We start from the raw sequence: 19,694 nt of genomic DNA on the forward strand, positions 1-19,694 counted from the left end.
AATAAATAATGTTCTCGTTATATATTATTGACTAGTTTAATTTTATTTATTTATTATTAGGAAACAATTTTACCTTTATTTCATCTTTCAGGAGGTCGTTAATTGCATTACATACTTCAGGCATGATCTGTGAAATTAGTTGACTAGACATTTTGAATAAAAAATGTAAGCTTTTATAGCTAGCTCCAGTTGCTAAGAATCTTAGAGTGATAGCAAGTCTTGTTTTGGCAGGTATCGCTTCTCTAAATTGAGTGTCGTTTTTTAGATATTATAGGTGATATTTTGACTAATATATATTCAAAGTCCGATGAGGACATTCGTATAAAATTTTCAAATTCACCTGATGGTTCAAAAAGCAACTCTGTAAATACACGATCCATAGTTGGTCTGAAAAACAGCCGTAAATGTCAATATGTATATAATACAATGTTGAACATGTCGATAATAATCAACTTTAAAGTTTAATGTACTTACTTTGTTCTGTTTCGGTGTATTTTAGTCATCCACCATCTCCTTTTTTTCCAAGGCTTTTTAAATATTTTTTTATCAGAAATATTAACATAATTATAATATGCAAAGGCGTACAATGCTGCTGCAGCACTTACTTCAACCACATCCATTCTGCACGGCCAGGTACGAATACGAACAACTGAATAAAACGAGAATGTAATGGTTGACTCGCGTCGATTCGGCGAGTGTATAGAGCTAGTGCCTTGCTTCACCTCGCCTCGTTCAACCTCGCGACGAGGCGAGCTCGCGAGAGTGTGGAGGAAGCATTAGATCTTTTGATGCAGAAGGAATATAGGAGTGGGGTAGCTACATACGTATACAAAAACTCCAGGTACAGCAAATTTACCAGGTCTATTTAGTCCAAAACACTATTGTTAACGCCGTCAATAATAACAGAGCCAAATATTAAATAATACACGAATTCACGGTCACCGCCACCGATTCACACACACACACACAAACATATATTTTTGCCATTTTGTTTATTCTATTTTCATATTTTAATTGTGTCTATGCATTTTATAACATCGTTAATTGTTAATATTGGGTCAAAAGGGCTAAATGCTATTATTTTTTAATATTTACATTAATTCAACCCAAAGGGCACATATTGTATTTAAATTTATATTCATACGAGTTACAGCTCAAATAGTTAACTATATATTTTTACATTCTGTTGGGCCAGAAGGGTCATATATTAAAATACACTGTTCTGTCTAGCTATAAGGGCCTTGCATGCACAATTTTTGTGTATTACCTATTTTTTATATTGTAGCTCTAATAGCTCCATATATTGTTTTCATATTTATATTATTATTCTATTTTTACATATTGGGCCAAAAGGGCCGTAATTATTATTAGTATTATTATTTATTATTATTATATATCTAATATATATTACCGTAGCATAGAGTTACCTATTTGTCCCTAGCTTTAAGTAACACACAAACACATATACATACAGTTACACATCCAACGCACACTAACATTCAATAATCTTGTATTTGGAGATTATGATGGAGTTCGTCGTTTATCACTGTTTACAATAATAGTTATGATAACACAACGATTATTAATTTACAATCAAGTTTTTACTGGCCCTTAAAAATTGTTTTTCTAATTTTCTATACCGCCATAGAATTAAATTTCCTACCCCTAGTTTATCGTATATTTATAATCATATTACTTACGTATATAGAATTTATTCATCACACTTTCTGTAAAAAATAATATATTAATAACGAAATACTATCGTAGTAAATTAATAAACATTTTACAAATTGATTTTGTAAGTTTCTGTTCCCCAAATTCAGTTCAGATGTTTCAGCCATATGACTCCTTAGATAATGAATACCACATGAAATAAATATGTACAATACAATAATACCCCAAGTACTAACTATAATTAAATATTATATTATTAAAAAAAATTATATTCAATGGAGAGATGTATTTATGGACCTAAAAAAATATTGTCAATATTTATAATATAATAGCTTCAATATTATATTGGAGTTTATAGATATCCGTATTAAGCGGCCCATACACGATCAATATTATTACTCAATATTTAAATCAATAAATATTTCAATAAATGTTTCAATTTCTTTTGCACCCACACGATCAATATTATTGCTCAATATTTACATCAATAAATGTTTCAATTCAATATATTGTTCAGTTTCGGTCAAAATGTCTAGCGAAGAGAACGCGATAATTGCTATTGCTCTTGTCTTGTCACTTGATGAAAAAAAAAAAACCAAAAAAGGTAAAAAAACAACGAAGAACCTGGTCAAAAGAGTGGTTGAAAAATAGACAACAATATACTCACGAAAAGCTATTAACAGAGTTGCGCAATTTTGAAAGAAATGATTTCAAAAATTTTTTAAGAATGGATGATGAATGTTTCGATGAAATTTTAACTTTGGTGAATCCATTTATTAAAAAACAAAATACGTCAATGCGAGAAGCTATACCAGCAAGTCAAAGACTGTCTATAACTCTACGTTATTTGGCTACCGGAAACACATTCGAGGACCTGAAATTTATCAGTGCGATATCTCCTCAATCCATTGGAAAAATTGTGATTGAAACTTGTGAAGCTTTAATATATTGTCTTCGAAACTATATAAAGGTAAGCTGCATATTATATATGTTGGTAAAATTACATAACTAGTTGTTGCGTTAGAGATTGCTTTTATTCATAAATATATTTATTATAAATGAATATTATTATTAGTAGGTAGTAGATATTATAAGTATCGTAAATATATAAATTTATAGAACAAAATAACAATGAAATTAAAATTAAAAAAATTATGGTTGAAATGAATTGATAAACGCAGTTGCCGTATTTATGTTCCCAAATGGTTCAATTTGTGTTTGAATAGAGTAGTTTTGATCTGCTACACTTGTCATAACCCACGAAGACGGACTTGGCGTAGGAACTGGTGTATAACTGTATGGAGTACTTACTCTGCTTGAAATAGTATTGATTTGAATGGAATCACGGTTCAATGTACCCAATTGTCCTTCAAATAAAATGTCAGCTATCGCTTTTTTGGCGAAAATTTGTTAAGATTTATTCATTTTTAATAATTCATTAGCCCATGTTTTAGCTATTTGTAATTCTTCACATTCCGGTTCGCACAAACGTTTACAGGCTAATAATATAAGTTCATCACGTTGATCTGTACTTCGTTTAGCTGGTTTATTTTTAACAGTTTGAAAATTTGTATCATTATCCTAAAATAACAAATTCAAAAATAAAATAAAATCTAAATGATGTATGATCTTGTATAAAGCTAATTAAGTATTTTTTATTTGAGAACCTAATTAATTATTATTAATTTTTAGTTGCCAAAAACTTCACATGAATGGAAAACAATCGCTGATGAATTTGAAGAAAAGTGGGATTTCCCACACTGTCTGGGATCTATAGATGGAAAACATGTGACAATAAAAAAACCACCAGACTCTGGATCATTTTATTATAACTACAAAAATACATTTAGTATTGTGTTATTAGCTTTAGTAAACGCTAATTATGAGTTTTTGATGGTAGACGTAGGATTAAACGGAAGAATATCTGACGGCGGAGTATTAGGCCACTCAGATTTTGGAAAAATGATGGAAAATCAATTAACATTCCTGAACCTCAACAAGTGCGACGCAGTAATAAGATTCTTCCATACGTTTTTGTCGCCGATGGCGCTTTTGCTATGACTCAAAATTTGTTAAAGCCTTATAGCCGTGTAGGAAATAATTTAACTGAAGAACAACGATTATTTAATTATAGACTTAGTCGAGCGCGGCGTATTGTTGAAAATGCGTTTGGTATACTTGTATCTAGATTTGGTGTATTACAAAAGGATATACTTTTATCTCCAGAAAAAGCTCAAACTATTGTTTTAACTTTTTGTCATATACATAATTATTTAAGATCAAAAAACTCAAAAACATATATTGGTCAAGGTTCTGTAGAATTCGATAATCACGAGACAGGTGAAATGCATAACGGAGCATGGCGGAATTCAAATCATCAATTATTAACATTACAAACTACTACTAGCAGAAATACTTCGGATAGAGCTAAAGAAATCAGAGACATGTATTCTATGTATTTTAGTAACGAAGGGGCTGTACCGTGGCAAAATAATTATGTTTAAAATAAAATGTAAATAAAAAAATTAATAATAAATAATAATAATAAAAAATGTAATTCAAATAATTAAATATTATAATATTAATAATTTTCATACCTCTCCTAGATCATCAACATTGCTTGTATTTGCGACTTTTGGTGGTAGACGGATTTGTAAAGTGCTTCGTGATTTTGCTGGTGTTTCTTGGTCCCGGAGAAAATGCATTTCATTAAAATACCACAAGTGTGACTGATAGATGTCTTCTAAACCAGCTCCAGATTTATACGAATCATTTACTTTTTTTAATTCTTTTCTATAATTTGTGCGTAAAGAATTAAATTTTTTTTTAACATCATCTAATGTCGCTGTCGGAAAACATTCTTGATATTTCTTTAATAAAACATCATACGCGTGATTTTTCTTATTTCTGTCCATGTAATCATCAGATTTGATTTCCCATAATGCTGAATGATTACGATAAACTTGAATACATTCTAATATAAAGTTTCGTTCCTCATTTCTTTCGGAAGAAGACATTTTACATACGGTTTTAAAACTATTTCCGTACAGAACACGTGTTCACGCACTTGTTATCGTGACAAAAACAAAAACCATACAGACGGAATATTGTCAATAGTATTGATAAGTGCCACAAATAGCACAATAATATTGACAATACATCAATAAATATCAAAATAATTTTGATTGTTTCAATATATTGAACACGTCTTCAATATGATCCATAAACTGTCAATATTATTGTCAATATCAAATATTGAGCAATAATATTGATCGTGTATGGAGCACTTTAGTGACATTGTTATTACAATTTTATCTAATAACATGTTATTGAGCTCATCAGTGGTGTTGTTGGGTGGGTGTGTGTGGTGGGGGGGGGGGTGTAAGGGGTTCCCCCCATCATCAAAACAAAATATTTTTTTACATTGGTTATAATTTTAAATAATAGTTATACTAAATAATACTAGTACAAATTAACATGTATATTTATATTATTAGTTATTACTATTTATAATAATATAGTTTTAGAAATTATCCGAGTGTTAATACTTCTATTTTAAGAAAACCAATAATTATAAAATCGATTAAAACAGCGATAACGGCCTCCGACGTTCATTACGCTTACGCCGGTCGATAATATATACGAAATTAGTATATTACGATCTGTCGACCGACATAATATTTCATTTGATTGTTAGATTTTGAAACATTAGTAAAATTACACATTTACACGATATGCGTATCAACTATGGATAAATTTGTTATAAAGGTAAGCATATTAAACAATATTGCAAATTAATATAATAAACTACGCATAGCTTAAACTCTGAAAACATCATTATTTTATTTATTCTAATAAAATAATAATTCAATTATTGCGTATTTAACAGTTTTAGTATTTATTATTTATTTTTGTTGATATTACTATTTAGTATTTAATGTTTATTTTATACTACATAGTTACATAGTACATAATACTAGATTTTATTAAAGTATATTTGTTTTTTTAAATTTTTATAATATTACTTAACGAATACAAACAAATGATCAAAATATTAATTTTGTATTTTAGAAATCTAAACCTAAAGATTCTACCATAGAAAATTCTTTAGCACCTAAAAATGATCTAAACATTAAGACTCCTGAAACCTGTGTACCTTCTTCATCTTTTACTTCAATTAATTTAAGAATTAATGACATAATATATTTTGTTAACCGTGTGTTATCTCATAGTGAAATGCATACAGTTATAAATAATATATGGACACCAGATATAACGTTTAATTTTCCCATGCATAAAAACTTCGATAAAAATAAAAAAGGACAAACGAGCAAATTTCAATTTAATTGGTTATTAAGATGGCGATGGTAAACATACTCTGAATAAGAAGACGGTGCATTTTGTAAACTTTGTGTTGCTTTTTCCAAATCTGAAGGTGGAATAAATGGCCAGAAACTTGGTGCTTTGGTTATAAATACATTTGATAATTGGAAACACGCTATAGAAACATTTACTAAACATGATAAACTAAATTATCATATTAAAAGTGTAATAGATACCGATAATTTTTTAAAAACGAGGAATAATCCAAGCATATCCATTGAAAATCAATTAGATACAGCACTTAGTAAACAAGCAAATGAAAATAGAATAAATATTTTACCTATAATTGAAGTTATTATTTTATGTGGTCGTCAAGAGCTTTCAATACGAGGACATAGAGATTTTGGTAAAATTAATGTAGATACAATACAAACTTCAAATGAAGGAAACTTTAGGGAACTATTGCGGTATTGAGCTCGTGGTGATCTAAAGCTTAAAACATTTCTTGAAGGTCCAGGTGAACGAAATAAATATATTAGTCCTATTAGCCAAAATGCTATTATTGATTGTTGCAACACGGTAATACTTAATAAAATTGTAGCTAAAATAAATAAAGCAAAATGTTTCACTGTCCTTGCTGATGAAACTGCCGATGTATCTGGTATAAAACAAGTGTCTTTATGTGCTAAATATGTTGATGTAGATGAATTAGTTGTCAGAGAAGATTTTTTGCAATTTGTTCCCACAAACGATTTAACTGGCAAAGGCTTAGCAACCCTAATTATTGAAAATTTGATGGCGTTCGGGATAGAACTTAAGTATTTACGTGGACAGGGGTACGATGGGGCTGCAGCTATGTCTGGACAATTTAACACGTTCAACGCCGGTGACGACGCGTAGTCGTCATACGATGTCGGGCGCGCCCAGCCGATGACGACCCGTAGTCGTCATATCACAATTGTTTCTGTGTGTCCTATAAAATCGTCGGCTGATGGCGAACGATTATTATATTTAGCACGGCCATCCTGTATAAGTATTAGAACAACAACAAACAGCTGGTTTCGGTTTCCCGGCATTTCTATGGTTATAAAACGTGTTATCAATATGATATGATATAACTGATAGACAATTGTTATTTTTCTATGAAATAAATCATAATTTTCTTATTGTTTTCATTTATTCAATCGTTTTATATAAATCATTATTATTAGTATAATATGAATCCCGAAGTTGGTTCAACTAGGAGTGTTAACACTCGAAAAACTATGAAAACAAATATTTTGTCTGATAGCGAGTTACTCGATCTTTTAGAAAATGATATGTTGTCATCCGACGAAGATTTTGGTTTTGATTCTGATGATGATATTTTTGATGTTGAATTTAATGATAGTGACTCTGAGACAGGTAATTTATCAGATAATGATAATAATAACTTAGATTGTAACAGTTTTGATAATAATTCGTTGAGTTATAATGTAAATGAATACAATTGGTTCACTGACCCTCCAATTGTAGAGAATATTCCTTTTATGAGTACGGCTAATCTAAAATGTATACCAGAGGGAAACCAACCGATTGATTATTTTAATTTTTTATTTTCGGACGAATTGTTAGACCATCTTGTAAAAGAAACAAATGCGTATGCAGTTGATATTTTTCTAACTACTGCTTCTGTAAATGCGCGAATTTGTCATTGGACTGATACTAATAGATCAGAAATAAAGATATTTTTTTCATTACTTTTTCATATGGGTACAATTAAACTTAGTAGAATAGAAGATTATTGGAAGACAAGCGTTTTATTCAGCATCCCATTTTTCCGTGAACACATGAGTCGAAATAGATTCATGTTGATACTTAGGGCTTTACACTTTTCTCGAAACACTCAAGAAGGGGAACTAGCTCCTAGAAATAGATTACATAAAATTCAGCCAATTGTAGACTATTTTAATTCAAAAATGAATGAAATTTATGAGCCATCAAAAAATTTATCGATTGACGAGTCAATGGTGTTATGGCGTGGGCGACTGATTTTTCGCCAATATATTAAAAATAAAAGGCACAAGTATGGTGTAAAGATGTACATGCTAACTGAACCGTGGGGGCTTATTCATAGAATTATGGTGTATTCTGGGCAAGGACAAGACGTATCTGAAAATTCCACTCATACAGAGTTTGTGGTAGAAAAACTTATGGATGGTTTATTGTACAAAGGTAGATCATTATTCATGGACAACTTTTATAATAGTGTGCAATTATCTAGGAAATTATTGTCTAAGAAAACATACGTAACAGGGACTTTACGGTCCAATCGAAAAAATAATCCTAAAGATGTCATTGAAAAAAAACTAAAAAAAGGTGAAAGTATATGTAGATATACAAATGATGGTATTTGTGTAGCAAAATGGAGGGACAAACGAGACGTATTAATGATAAGTTCAGAGTTTCCACATGAAATGAACGAAATTACTACAAAAAAAAAAGAAGTAAAGATAAAGCCTATTTCAGTAAAAAAATATAACGAAAACATGTCCGGCGTAGATAGGCAAGATCAAATGTCCGCATACTATCCTTTCGAGAGAAAAACATTAAGATGGTATAAGAAAATTGGTTTACATTTTATACACTTATTACTGATAAACTCATATTTTTTATATAACAAACATGTAAAAAAAACATCATTGTATGACTACAGGCTTTCAGTTATACAAGGGCTATTACCTAAACAACAAAATATTCAAATAAATACTAAAAAAAGAAATTCTGAAACTCATTTACCAAAAAAAGTTCCAAAAAATAATAAAAATAGGTATATGTACAAAAGGTGCAAATATTGTTATGCACAGGGAATTCGAAAGGATACAATCTATTTTTGCAATAATTGTCAAGACCAGCCTGGATTTTGTTTGGATAGTTGTTTTGAAGATTTTCACAAGTCAATTTAAGTTTATTTGTTCAATTGTTTTAATTATTTCATTTATATTTTTATTATTATGATTTTTTTTTTTTGAAGGATTTTTTATTTTGAATGTATTGAAGTTAGAATACTATTGTGTTATTATTACATTATTAAAGTTTTTAAAGATTTTTATAAGTCAATTTAAGTTTATTTGTTCAATTGTTTTAATTATTATTATGATTTTTTTTTGAAGGATTTTTATTTTTTATGTATTGAAGGTACAATACTATTGTGTTATTATATTATTAAAGTTTTCGAAGTTTCGGAGATAGTTGTTTTTATATAATAAAATATTTTAAAAGTCAATAAAGTATTATTATAATATCGTATTATATTTTATTAGTTTTTATGAAATTTACGAAACATGACGACACGTAATCGTCATCGGCCATTAGGTAATATAGTATATGACACATGGCCGATGACGACGCGTGGTCGTCACGAGTGTAATGTTATCAATATTTACGCGGCTGGGTGCGCTTGACCTCTGAAATTGACGCGGACGTGAACGTGTTAATGGTGTTAGATCACATATTTCTCAATTATATCTGATGGCAACTTATGTACACTGTACAGCACATAGCTTAAACTTAGCAGTATCTAAATCCTGTACAATACAACCAATTAGAAACTCCTTGGGTACAATTGGAAAACACGAGATTTCTTTGTATACCCCAAACGAAAAAATATACTTTCACAAGCGATCGAAGACTTTAATGGAACAATTAATACAAAAATATTAAAACGCAACTGTGCTACAAGATGGATCGAACGTTTTCATTCAGTTCATGATTTTATTGAACTTTTAGAATGTGTCATTGATTCCTTAGACACTATTAGTAGTTGGGTCGATGGTGATACCTCAAGTCAAGCAAATAATTTAAAAAAATTCAATCTTACAAGGAGAGTTTATCATATCACTTTTGGTTTTATCTAAAATATTTGCAATTGGATTGCCACTGTCTAAACAATTCCAAAACGTTGCTATTGATTTAAGAGAAGCTATGGTTTTAGCTAATGCGACACTGTCTGAATTAAAAACAATTCGAAGTAACGTTGATGAATATTTTCATGATATCTACACAAAAGCATCTGCTCTAGCTCAGGAGTTGTGTTTTTCAATAACATTACCTCGAACTGCACGTAAACAAAAAAACAGAGATAACTATTCAGTGAATACACCTGAAGAATATTTTAAAATAACAATATTCATACCCTATTTAGACTTGTTTATTAACGAAATTGAATCAAGATTTATTGAACATCAGAAAATATTAAAAGGATTTCAAAACTTATTTCCAAAAACGTCAGAAATGTCAACACTTGAAAAAGATGAATTTATTAGTTTGATAGATTTTTATAATAATGATTTGGCAGATAACAATAAAGATATTTTGATATCTGAGTTAAAACATTGGCAACGTAAAATACTTGCATTAGATAAACAACCCAAAAATGCTATGGATGCTTTAAATTTCTGCAATGACATGTATCCAAATATATACAAATTACTACAAATATTAGCAACACTACCTGTTTCAACAGCTTCATTCGAAAGGTCTTTTTCGTCATTGAAGAGAATTAAAACGTACCTAAGAAATACAATGTCGGAGGTATTTATATAATAAATTATATTATAAGAACTGTATATTTAATTAACAAAAATATGAATGATATTTTAAATTTTTAGAAAATATTAAATGGATTAGCAATGCTGTCTATTCATCATTCAATATCAGTGGATGCAAAGGAAGTGTTGGACGAATTATCTACAAACAAACGACGGGTGGATTTTATTTTATGAACTTCCTATTATAATAAACTAATATAACAATATAAAAACTATAACTTATACCAATTTGAAAAAAATAAAAATGACGTTTAGTTTAACTCAGTGGTTCTCAACCTTTTTAGATTCGTGTCACCCTCATCCACGATAACCCAACACTACGTCTCCCTAACATCAAAATATTAGTTGTATAAAAAACAAGCGCTATAAAAAATATAGTACGCAGAAAAATAATAACTGAAAATTTTATTTTTGCTTTACTGTTAAATTAACATTGAAATTTAAAATTTAAAAAAAAATTAAGATTTTTTAAAATATATATTATATAATAATTGAATAAACTATAAAATCTAAAAATTAATGAGAAATTTGACCCTGGTGATTTTTGCATAGTTGTGGAATTCGAGGGTTGATGGTTGATAGAGCGAGTCTCATATCGTCTTCTAGTGTTGTTTTTGTAAATCTTTGGCGTTTTTTTGTTTTAATATTTGTGAGCGCGCTGAATCCATGTTCGCATAGCCAGGACGTCGAAAATTGAAGTAGCACTTCAATAGCTTTCGTTGATAGTCGGGGGTATTCACTGTGGAGACTCACCCAAAAGCTGTTGAGCGACATTTCTTTAAATTTTAGTTGCAGCGTACGGTCGTTTTTTAGTTCCACAGCTTCCTGTTGTAATTCACAGTCATCTGTTTGCACCAAGGATGTAAATGGGTTGCGAACCCAGTCATACTGTTTCACATTCAAGTCTGGAAAATAATATTTCAATGACATTTGCAAGGCCTGCAAGTGACTTCTTATGGCTCCCAGAACTTCAGGATTAGAGTTTTCTTGACTTGTAAAAAGTGGAAACATAGCTGTGTTTCCTTGATCCAAGTTTGTACACCAAATGGAGATTTTTTCTTGAAAAGCTGAAAGTTTGTCGGTGGAAGTTAAAACATTTTCTAATGGCCCTTGCAAACTAGAATTAACTAGGTTAAGATGCTGAAAAATGTCAGCCAAGTACGCAAATTTTGATATCCAATCGTGATCTTCCAAAAAACTTGTAAATTCTTCATTGCCCTCTTCCATGAAAAACAGTAAAAGTTCCTCTTTAAGTTCATAGAGACGTGCTAAGACCTTTCCTCTTGATAACCACCTCACTTCGGTATGGTACAACAAATTTGTAAAACCAGCATCCATTGAATTACAAATTTCGGCAAAAATCCTACTTTTCAAGGGCTTTCCTTTAATGTAGTTGACAATACGAACAGCATTAATCAAAATAGAATTGAGATCACTACCCAACGTTTTTGTCATCAGCGCTTCTCTGTGGATGAAACAATGAGTTTTAACGATTAATGGGTTTTTCATTTTAGCGAGTGTAACAAACCCTTTGATATTCCCGGTCATATTTGGAGCTCCATCAGTGCAAATTCCAACACAGTCACTCCACGATATTCCATTATTTTCAAAAAAAACATTGATTGTTTTAAAAATGTCTTTGCCTCTTGTACTTGTTTTTAACTCTTTCAAACACAAAAACTGGTTTATAATATCATAACCAACAACAAAACGAACAAATCCTATCATGTAACATTTTCCGTCGCTAACAGTTGAATCGTCAACTTGAAGTGTGAACCGAGAAAGTTTCATCTTTTCTACGGTGTGTTGTTTTATATCTACAGACATATCATTTATGCGACGAGTAATAGTGTCATTAGACATCGGTATCTTATCTATTTCAAGAGCCGCTTCATCTCCAATCATTATTCGCACCATTTCCTTACACGCAGGTTTGATTAAATTTTCTCCAATAGTATGTGCTTTCATGTTGTTAGCAATCATTTGAGAAACAACAAAACTAGCTTCGAGAGCCCTCTCAGAAATTTTAACTTTTTTTGTGAACTTGATTGCTTCTTTTTTTTGGCTACTTAAAAGTCTTTTGAAATAGTGAATATCTTTGCACTTCAAGTGAAAATGTTGTTTAATAAAATGTCTGTTTAATTTGTTGGGCACCATCGATTCGTTGGTAAATGTTTTTCCACATATGATACACTCGGGAATAGGTTCATCTTCTGGACCACACCATGTGAAACCAATGGATATATAAGATTCATCGTATAACCGACACTTACCTTTACTCTGTTTTGACGGCCGAGCAGTTGATGGTGAATTCCCACTCATTTTTAAAGTCCCGGAAGTTGATGGTGAGTCTTTACTCTGTTTTGACGTTCCAGAAGTTGATGGTGAGCTTTCAATCAGTTTCGAGGTCCGAGTAATAAATCTATCCATACTTATAGCAAAATAATAATAATAATATTAAATAATATTTAATAATAATATTTTCGATTTTCCACAAATAAATTATTATTACCTGCACTCGCTAACGAAAAATACAACACTGTCAAGGTTAAGTATAATAAAATATATACTAAAAATACTTAAAAAAGTTTATAGTATTTAATAGGTACAATTTAAAATAAAGAATTACAATTTTAACTAAAATAATAAACACTTTATACTAGCTTGAAATAATAATTCACAATAATCAGTAAAGTATATAATAGTCGTGACTGTAGAAAAACTGACCCGTTTCAGATAACGTAGCGTTGTCGCACGTCGAACGAACGTATTTATCGGATTAGATCTAGATATTAGTGTTAACTATAAATAGAAATAAATAATACAAAGATAAGAATTTTTTCGGTATCTGTGCCGTTTAGTGTAAACAATTATTGCGTTATTTGACTGCGGTAGCAATCACATGATTACCGTTACAATAATACGATTTTTTTTCGAAAAAAATTCTATATTTTTAAACTTTTCCCCAAGGTTTTCTTGTCACCCCTACATTGAATCCATGTCACCCAAGGGTGACATGTCACCCAAGGGTGACATGTCACCCCGGTTGAGAACCACTGGTTTAACTGATAACTTGTAAATTTGATCATAAATATATTTTAACCCCCCTCCCCCCCAGAAAAAATCTTATCTACGCCGCTGGACCTCACTACAGTATGTATATTACAGGGATTGGAACTGAACAGAAAATAACCGGTTTTGTAACCCAAAAACCCTTAAAATATTGGGAACTGGAACCGAATTTAAATATTTTCAAATAACCGGCACCGGAACCGGAACCCATATTTTTTAATTAAAAAAAGGGTTTTTAATGTTAAATTATTTAATTTTTTTTCTCCGTAACTTATGCTCAATTTATCGTCATAATGATTTTACAGTTTTACCACAGATTAAAATACGTTTGTTTTGATAAATTATTTTTATTTCTCTTTAGATCTGTTTATTTCTTGTGAAATAATAATAAGTAATATTATTGTTTATTAACTTTATTTTTCTATAATCTATATTAATGTTAAAATTAAAATAATCCGTATATATTAATAAATTACAACAGTATATTATTATTTTATCGACTGTTAACACGTTGAGTTCTGACGTTGATGCGTCGTCGACAAATTATATTTGTTCTATTCGCATTGTAGATATCCTGTACATAACTTTCTGATTCTCCCAATAATACCAGCCTATAACAAGCTTTTTATACTTAAGCATCCACACTGATAAGAGGTTGAAATTGTTTAATTCTTCGTGGTTTGAGATCCCGAGTATTTTTATACTATTAATAGTCGATTTTCGGAGTATATAAAAAAGATAACCAATTCATAATATTATATTATTAAATTATATATTATTAAACTATTATTTTAAATTATAAATGGGTTCCAAGTGGAGCCTCACTGATAACTTTCTTCACATTAGTCAATGAAATAATAATATTATGTATATTTGTATCGTTTTTCTTGGATAGTCACCGACTCCACCATCCTGTACGGTACAAAAATGTGCCGCACAAGACGGTCACCCGGTTCAACTCGAAGCGCTAACATCAACGTAATTATATGTTTATATTGGTTATATTATATGTTATACGTAAATGTATGTTAAAAATAAGTTTTCTTTTCTTCCAAGATATTGAGTATATATTTAGAAATCCAAACAAAATAATATAGATTACCATACTGATCACTGTCTATTACCCGAATTCACGATTAACAGTTTGACTACTATTGCCTATTGGTGTGTTCAGTGTACTTGTCAACTAACTATTTAAATCATATTTATTATATTTCAAGTCACTACTTAAGTTATTGACCATACAAAAAAAATTGTTACCATGCCTCGATTATCTAAATCTATTGTTGGTAACTATTTTGATAATAACAAAGTGGAAAAAGTTTCTACGTGCAAAAAATGTTTGAACAAAATTAAAGTAAGTACAACTAAGTTTATTTATTAGCATATTAATGAAATTATTTTGAACTTAAATTTTTAAAGACTAACCTACTGGTACTTTTTTTTTATATAATAAATTTAAGTTCATAATAATTTTTACCTAGTAGTTAGTAGTACATTACTGCTTGTACCTAAGTATTAATATAATATAATATAATAAACTTAAATATTATAAATGTTTATAATTTTTAAATAATTTCAACAAATTGAGCATTAATTAAATATCATAAAAGGGTTCAATATATGTATACCTGTAGTTTATAAAAAACATTTTTCTTGAATTACAGGGTAATCATGGAACAAATTTAAAGAAACGTTTAAGTACTCATGGTGAGTTGTATGATGAGTATGAATCTAAAGAAAAAAAAATACAGTTTTAAGAACTCAAGTTGTTGAAAAAAATAAGTACATATAAACCATCAGAGAAAGTGACAATGTTACAATTTCTCTAGCCCACTATAAAAGATAACATTGATAGTAAGACAATTATAAACGGGTGCATAGAACTTGTAACGGTTAATGGAAGACCTTATAGTATAATAGATGATTCCGGATTTAAGAAAATATTAAATCCTGTTTTAAATGGATTAAGAAAGAAAATCACTATGAACAGAGCCGTAGCAAGGTATATTAGCGCTCCAGGCCATTTAACATAATTCCGCCCTTGTAAATTTCTTACCCCCCCTCCCCGAGCACATATTTACTAAATAATTATATATACAAAATTCAATGTTTATAGTTTATTAAGGATAAAAAAAAACAATCGAAACTTATAATAACCTTAGAATATAAAAAAATTTACTGATGAAAAATTTAAGTGGGTGGTGCTCTTACACTTGACATATACTCCCAGTCTCTATTTTATAAACAGGATTGAACAACAAAGAAGTGTATGTGAGACTTTGCTCGGCTTTTAAATTTTTCATTATTTTGCTCTTACACTTGACATATACTCCCAATCTCTATTTTATAAACAGGATTGAACAAAGAAGTGTATATGAGACTTTGCTCGGCTTTAAATGTTTTGTATGATGCACCACACACTTTTAAATTTTTCATTATTTTTAAGTACAGACAATTATTTTTGTCTTTTTAGTGCAATTTTAAAATATGTTTTTATAAAAAAGTGTTTTTAAAAATTTATTTTTTTATTTTTTTTTTTATTTTCTACTTTTTAGTTGAAAGTAAATTTTACTGATGATATTTTTTTTTAAAAGATTTTTAATTGATATTTTTTTTGCAATTGATATTTTTCAGTCTTTCGATTTTATCGAATGGTCCTGCTTGTAAATCTGACCTCTGCGGAAGCCACCAGCCCATTTCAGTTTCGTTACAATACCTATTGCAATAACCTATTTCGTTGAACGTCCGCGTCCGTCCGATGACAGGGCTAGGTGTGGGGGGCGCGCATAACAGGTGCGACTCTCCTCTCTTCATTTTTTTTTTTTGACCAAGCATAAATTAGCGGTCATTTGACATAGAGACCCCGGACAGAGGGGGATCTCAGCTTTTAAGGCCCCAGATGAATTTCCACCATTAGGGAACCAAACCCCCCCACACTATATTTTGAGTTAAGTATAAATTGGCAGGAATTCAAGTTAAAGACCTCGGACCAAGGGGAACCCCTCCTTAAGTTAAGAACTACAGTTTTCCGCTTTAGGGAGCGGGGGAACCCCCTCCCCCATTTTGGATTTTTTTTTTTTTTTTTTTTTGCTGGATTTAGGTCCGGGAGGCCACTACAACCTACCCCGCCAAGGGAAAACTCTGGGTTTTGAGTTTTTGATAGGATTTAATGGGATTTTGTTATACACTGGCTGTTCGAGGTACAGATATATTTTGTTTTTTAAATAAATAAAATGGTTATGATTCACGTAGATCTTCAATGACTTATGATCGCTTACGTTTATATACAAAACGATAAACGGAGTATGAATCAAATAGTAGTTAGTTCACAGTAGTAGTTGCTGATCCCGTCCAATAATAATGGATCGTTCAGCGACGTCGACTGCTTCGTAGACATAAACAAATAGTTATGCGACGATATATACTGCGTACGATAATTAAAATATTGATATCGTCCGGCGGGAGGTTTCGCGACGGAAGCGCGGACAACGGCGACGATGGCAACGAACTCGACGATCAGCGGCGGTGATACGAGCGCGCGTGACGGCGAGTTTGGTAGCAAAATACTGTGCGTACCGGTGATGATACTCGGCGGCGTAAATGCGGACGACTGTTCGCTACTGTGTGAGGTTCTTCAGCTTCAACAATACAGTCGTGAGCTGTATCACTGCAGAAGCACACAGTGGAAACGGTGTTTTTACGGCGACGTCGTGGGGACAATCTGTTGCTATACGGGGATCTGCGGCTTGAGCTGTACAGTTTTATTCTGCTGTACCACTGCAGAATCCGTGTAAGGGGATGCCGGGATTTCCTCTGCAACGCTGATTTTTTTTTTCGGCGAGTAATGGTTAGGTTAACCCGCCTTGACCCAGAGAAACCCTTCGTACCTTTACTTCCTCGGAGATGACTTTGCACACCCGTCATCGCCTACCTGGAGGTCCGTGTCCTAAAATGACAGCGGATTATTGTATTATCATCCAAGACCAAGGTCTATACCAATTTTCAGAATTTTTTATCTTCAGAAAGTGCCTCAAATCGAGCGCGCAAGATTTAATTACATACAAACAGACGTGAAAGCGAACTCAAGAAAAGTGTGTAATAATAATAAAAAAAATAGTATTGGCATTTTTGAACATTTTCAAAATTTTACTTTTCGAGCTTTTTTTTGTTGCAAATTCATCTATGACATGTTCAAAGTTGATTTTTTAAGCTAATTCACGTTCAATAGATGTTATTCCCATATTTGTCAGTTTTTCTTGTGTCATTGTAGATCTCAGATAGTTCTTAATAATTTTTAATTTGCTAAAACTTCTTTCACAATTTGCAGTTGTCACCGGTATAGTCAAAAATATCCGAAGTGCAATTAGGATAAAAATCTTTTAAAGAATATATATGAATAAACTTTTATAATTCTAAAGGAGTAGCTGATTTAAAACTATTCATCAAGCTATGCGCTTGATTTTTAACTCTGAATATAAATCAAATCCATTGAGGTCTTCTGAGAACTTCATAGCCAAGTCTTTTGAACATTTACACACTTCTTCTGATTTGATATTAAACAAATTATTTCCAGTTAAAAATCCAAAGTCTGGTACAACTTTTTTCATTTATTCATATCTCCAGCTAAAATTAGAAATTATCGAGTCAATGGCTAAATAATATTCTCTTTTATTTTCAGCTTTTAATTTTTGTTCATTATTCGGCAAATCATCAAAATGTCGCTTGACCATTTTTGAACGTTTTTCTTCAAATTGTGGAGGGATATTTAAAAATGAAGCTGTTGTTTTTGCCTTGTTTATTGCTGTTTCAAATACATTATTTCTCATTTTCATTATAGATGATGCTAATCCTTTTAACATAAGTGACGCTGTATCTATTGTTTGATTTTTTGATTGCAAGGAACAATTTACTAAATCAATTTGTGTTAGTATTAAGTCCCAAATATTCAAAAAAATAAACATTTTGAAGTTTAATAAACGTAGAAGAGATTTAGTTCCATGGATTGTGTCCACACTCAATGTTTCATCATTTGATATACAGAGTGTTCCAAAATGATTCATCCGATTACGAACTGATATAGTTCGGTAACGGTTAATCGCAGGTTAATGACCAATGTATTAATGGAAAGATTAGATAACTAAGTTTATTTTAAGTTATCTAGTTGTTAAATTGGGCACCGTTATCGTTAGTGACGTAACTTAATTAGTTGTTATCGAAATGTCGACCGAGCAACAAAAAGCGTTTTGTGTGCTCCGCTTTGAGAAGTGCGAGTCTGTTATTACCGTGCAGCGTGATTTTCGTCGAAAGTTTAAAATTGAACCTCCAACAGCCCAGAGTATTCGAAGATGGCATAAAACCTTCCAAGAAACTGGTTGCTTATGTAAAGGGAAGTCATCAGGTAGACCAAGAACTTCGGATGAAAATGTTGAACAAATTCGAGAAAGTTTTGTAAGAAGTCCACAGAAATCAGTTCGTCAAGCATCCAGAGAACTTGCAATACCACCGACAACAGTTTGGCGTGTATTGCGGAGACGCCTGAGACTTAAACCATACAGAATTCAATTGTTGCAGGCTCTCCATGACGGTGATATGCAAAAGAGAATTGAGTTTTGTACATTTGTTCTTGAGAAGAGTGAAGAGGTAGAAAAGTTTTTCTATCGTATCATTTTCAGTGATGAGGCCACTTTTCATTTGAATGGGAAGGTAAATCGTCACAATGTGCGAATTTGGGGATTAGAGAATCCACGGGTAGTTGTCGAACATGAAAGGAATTCGCCCAAACTTAACGTTTTCTGCGCTGTTTCCAGAAAGAAAGTGTATGGACCATTTTTCTTTGGTGGGAACACAATAACAGGAACTTCATACCTACAAATGATTAAGGATTGGCTATTCCCACTACTGCAAGCCGATGGAGATGATTTCATTTTACAACAAGATGGAGCACCACCACATTGGTCCTTAGAAGTACGCGAATTTCTTAACGATCAGCTACCACAGAAATGGATCGGTCGCTGTAGTGCTAATGACGCTACA

General features: G+C 31.2%; 2 protein-coding genes across 2 annotated transcripts; both read right to left on the reverse strand.

The window, feature by feature from the left end:
• Positions 1 to 4,265: 4,265 nt before the first annotated feature.
• Positions 4,266 to 4,691, reverse strand: LOC112600316. The gene has a single exon (XM_025347513.1). It carries the CDS (start codon positions 4,689 to 4,691, stop codon positions 4,266 to 4,268), a length of 426 nt encoding a protein of 141 aa, XP_025203298.1.
• A 6,376-nt stretch (positions 4,692 to 11,067) lies between these two features.
• On the reverse strand, positions 11,068 to 13,197 carry LOC112600314 (zinc finger BED domain-containing protein 5-like). The gene is made up of 2 exons (XM_025347511.1): positions 13,099 to 13,197; positions 11,068 to 13,017 (listed from the first exon to the last, which is right to left on the reverse strand). The coding sequence occupies exon 2, from the start codon at positions 13,014 to 13,016 to the stop codon at positions 11,103 to 11,105; it is 1,914 nt and encodes a 637-aa protein (XP_025203296.1). The 5' UTR covers position 13,017; positions 13,099 to 13,197; the 3' UTR covers positions 11,068 to 11,102.
• Positions 13,198 to 19,694: the final 6,497 nt, after the last annotated feature.

This window comes from Melanaphis sacchari, unplaced genomic scaffold, assembly GCF_002803265.2.
Source record: "Melanaphis sacchari strain LSU unplaced genomic scaffold, SCAv2.0 Contig639_pilon_pilon, whole genome shotgun sequence".
NCBI lineage: Eukaryota > Metazoa > Arthropoda > Insecta > Hemiptera > Aphididae > Melanaphis > Melanaphis sacchari.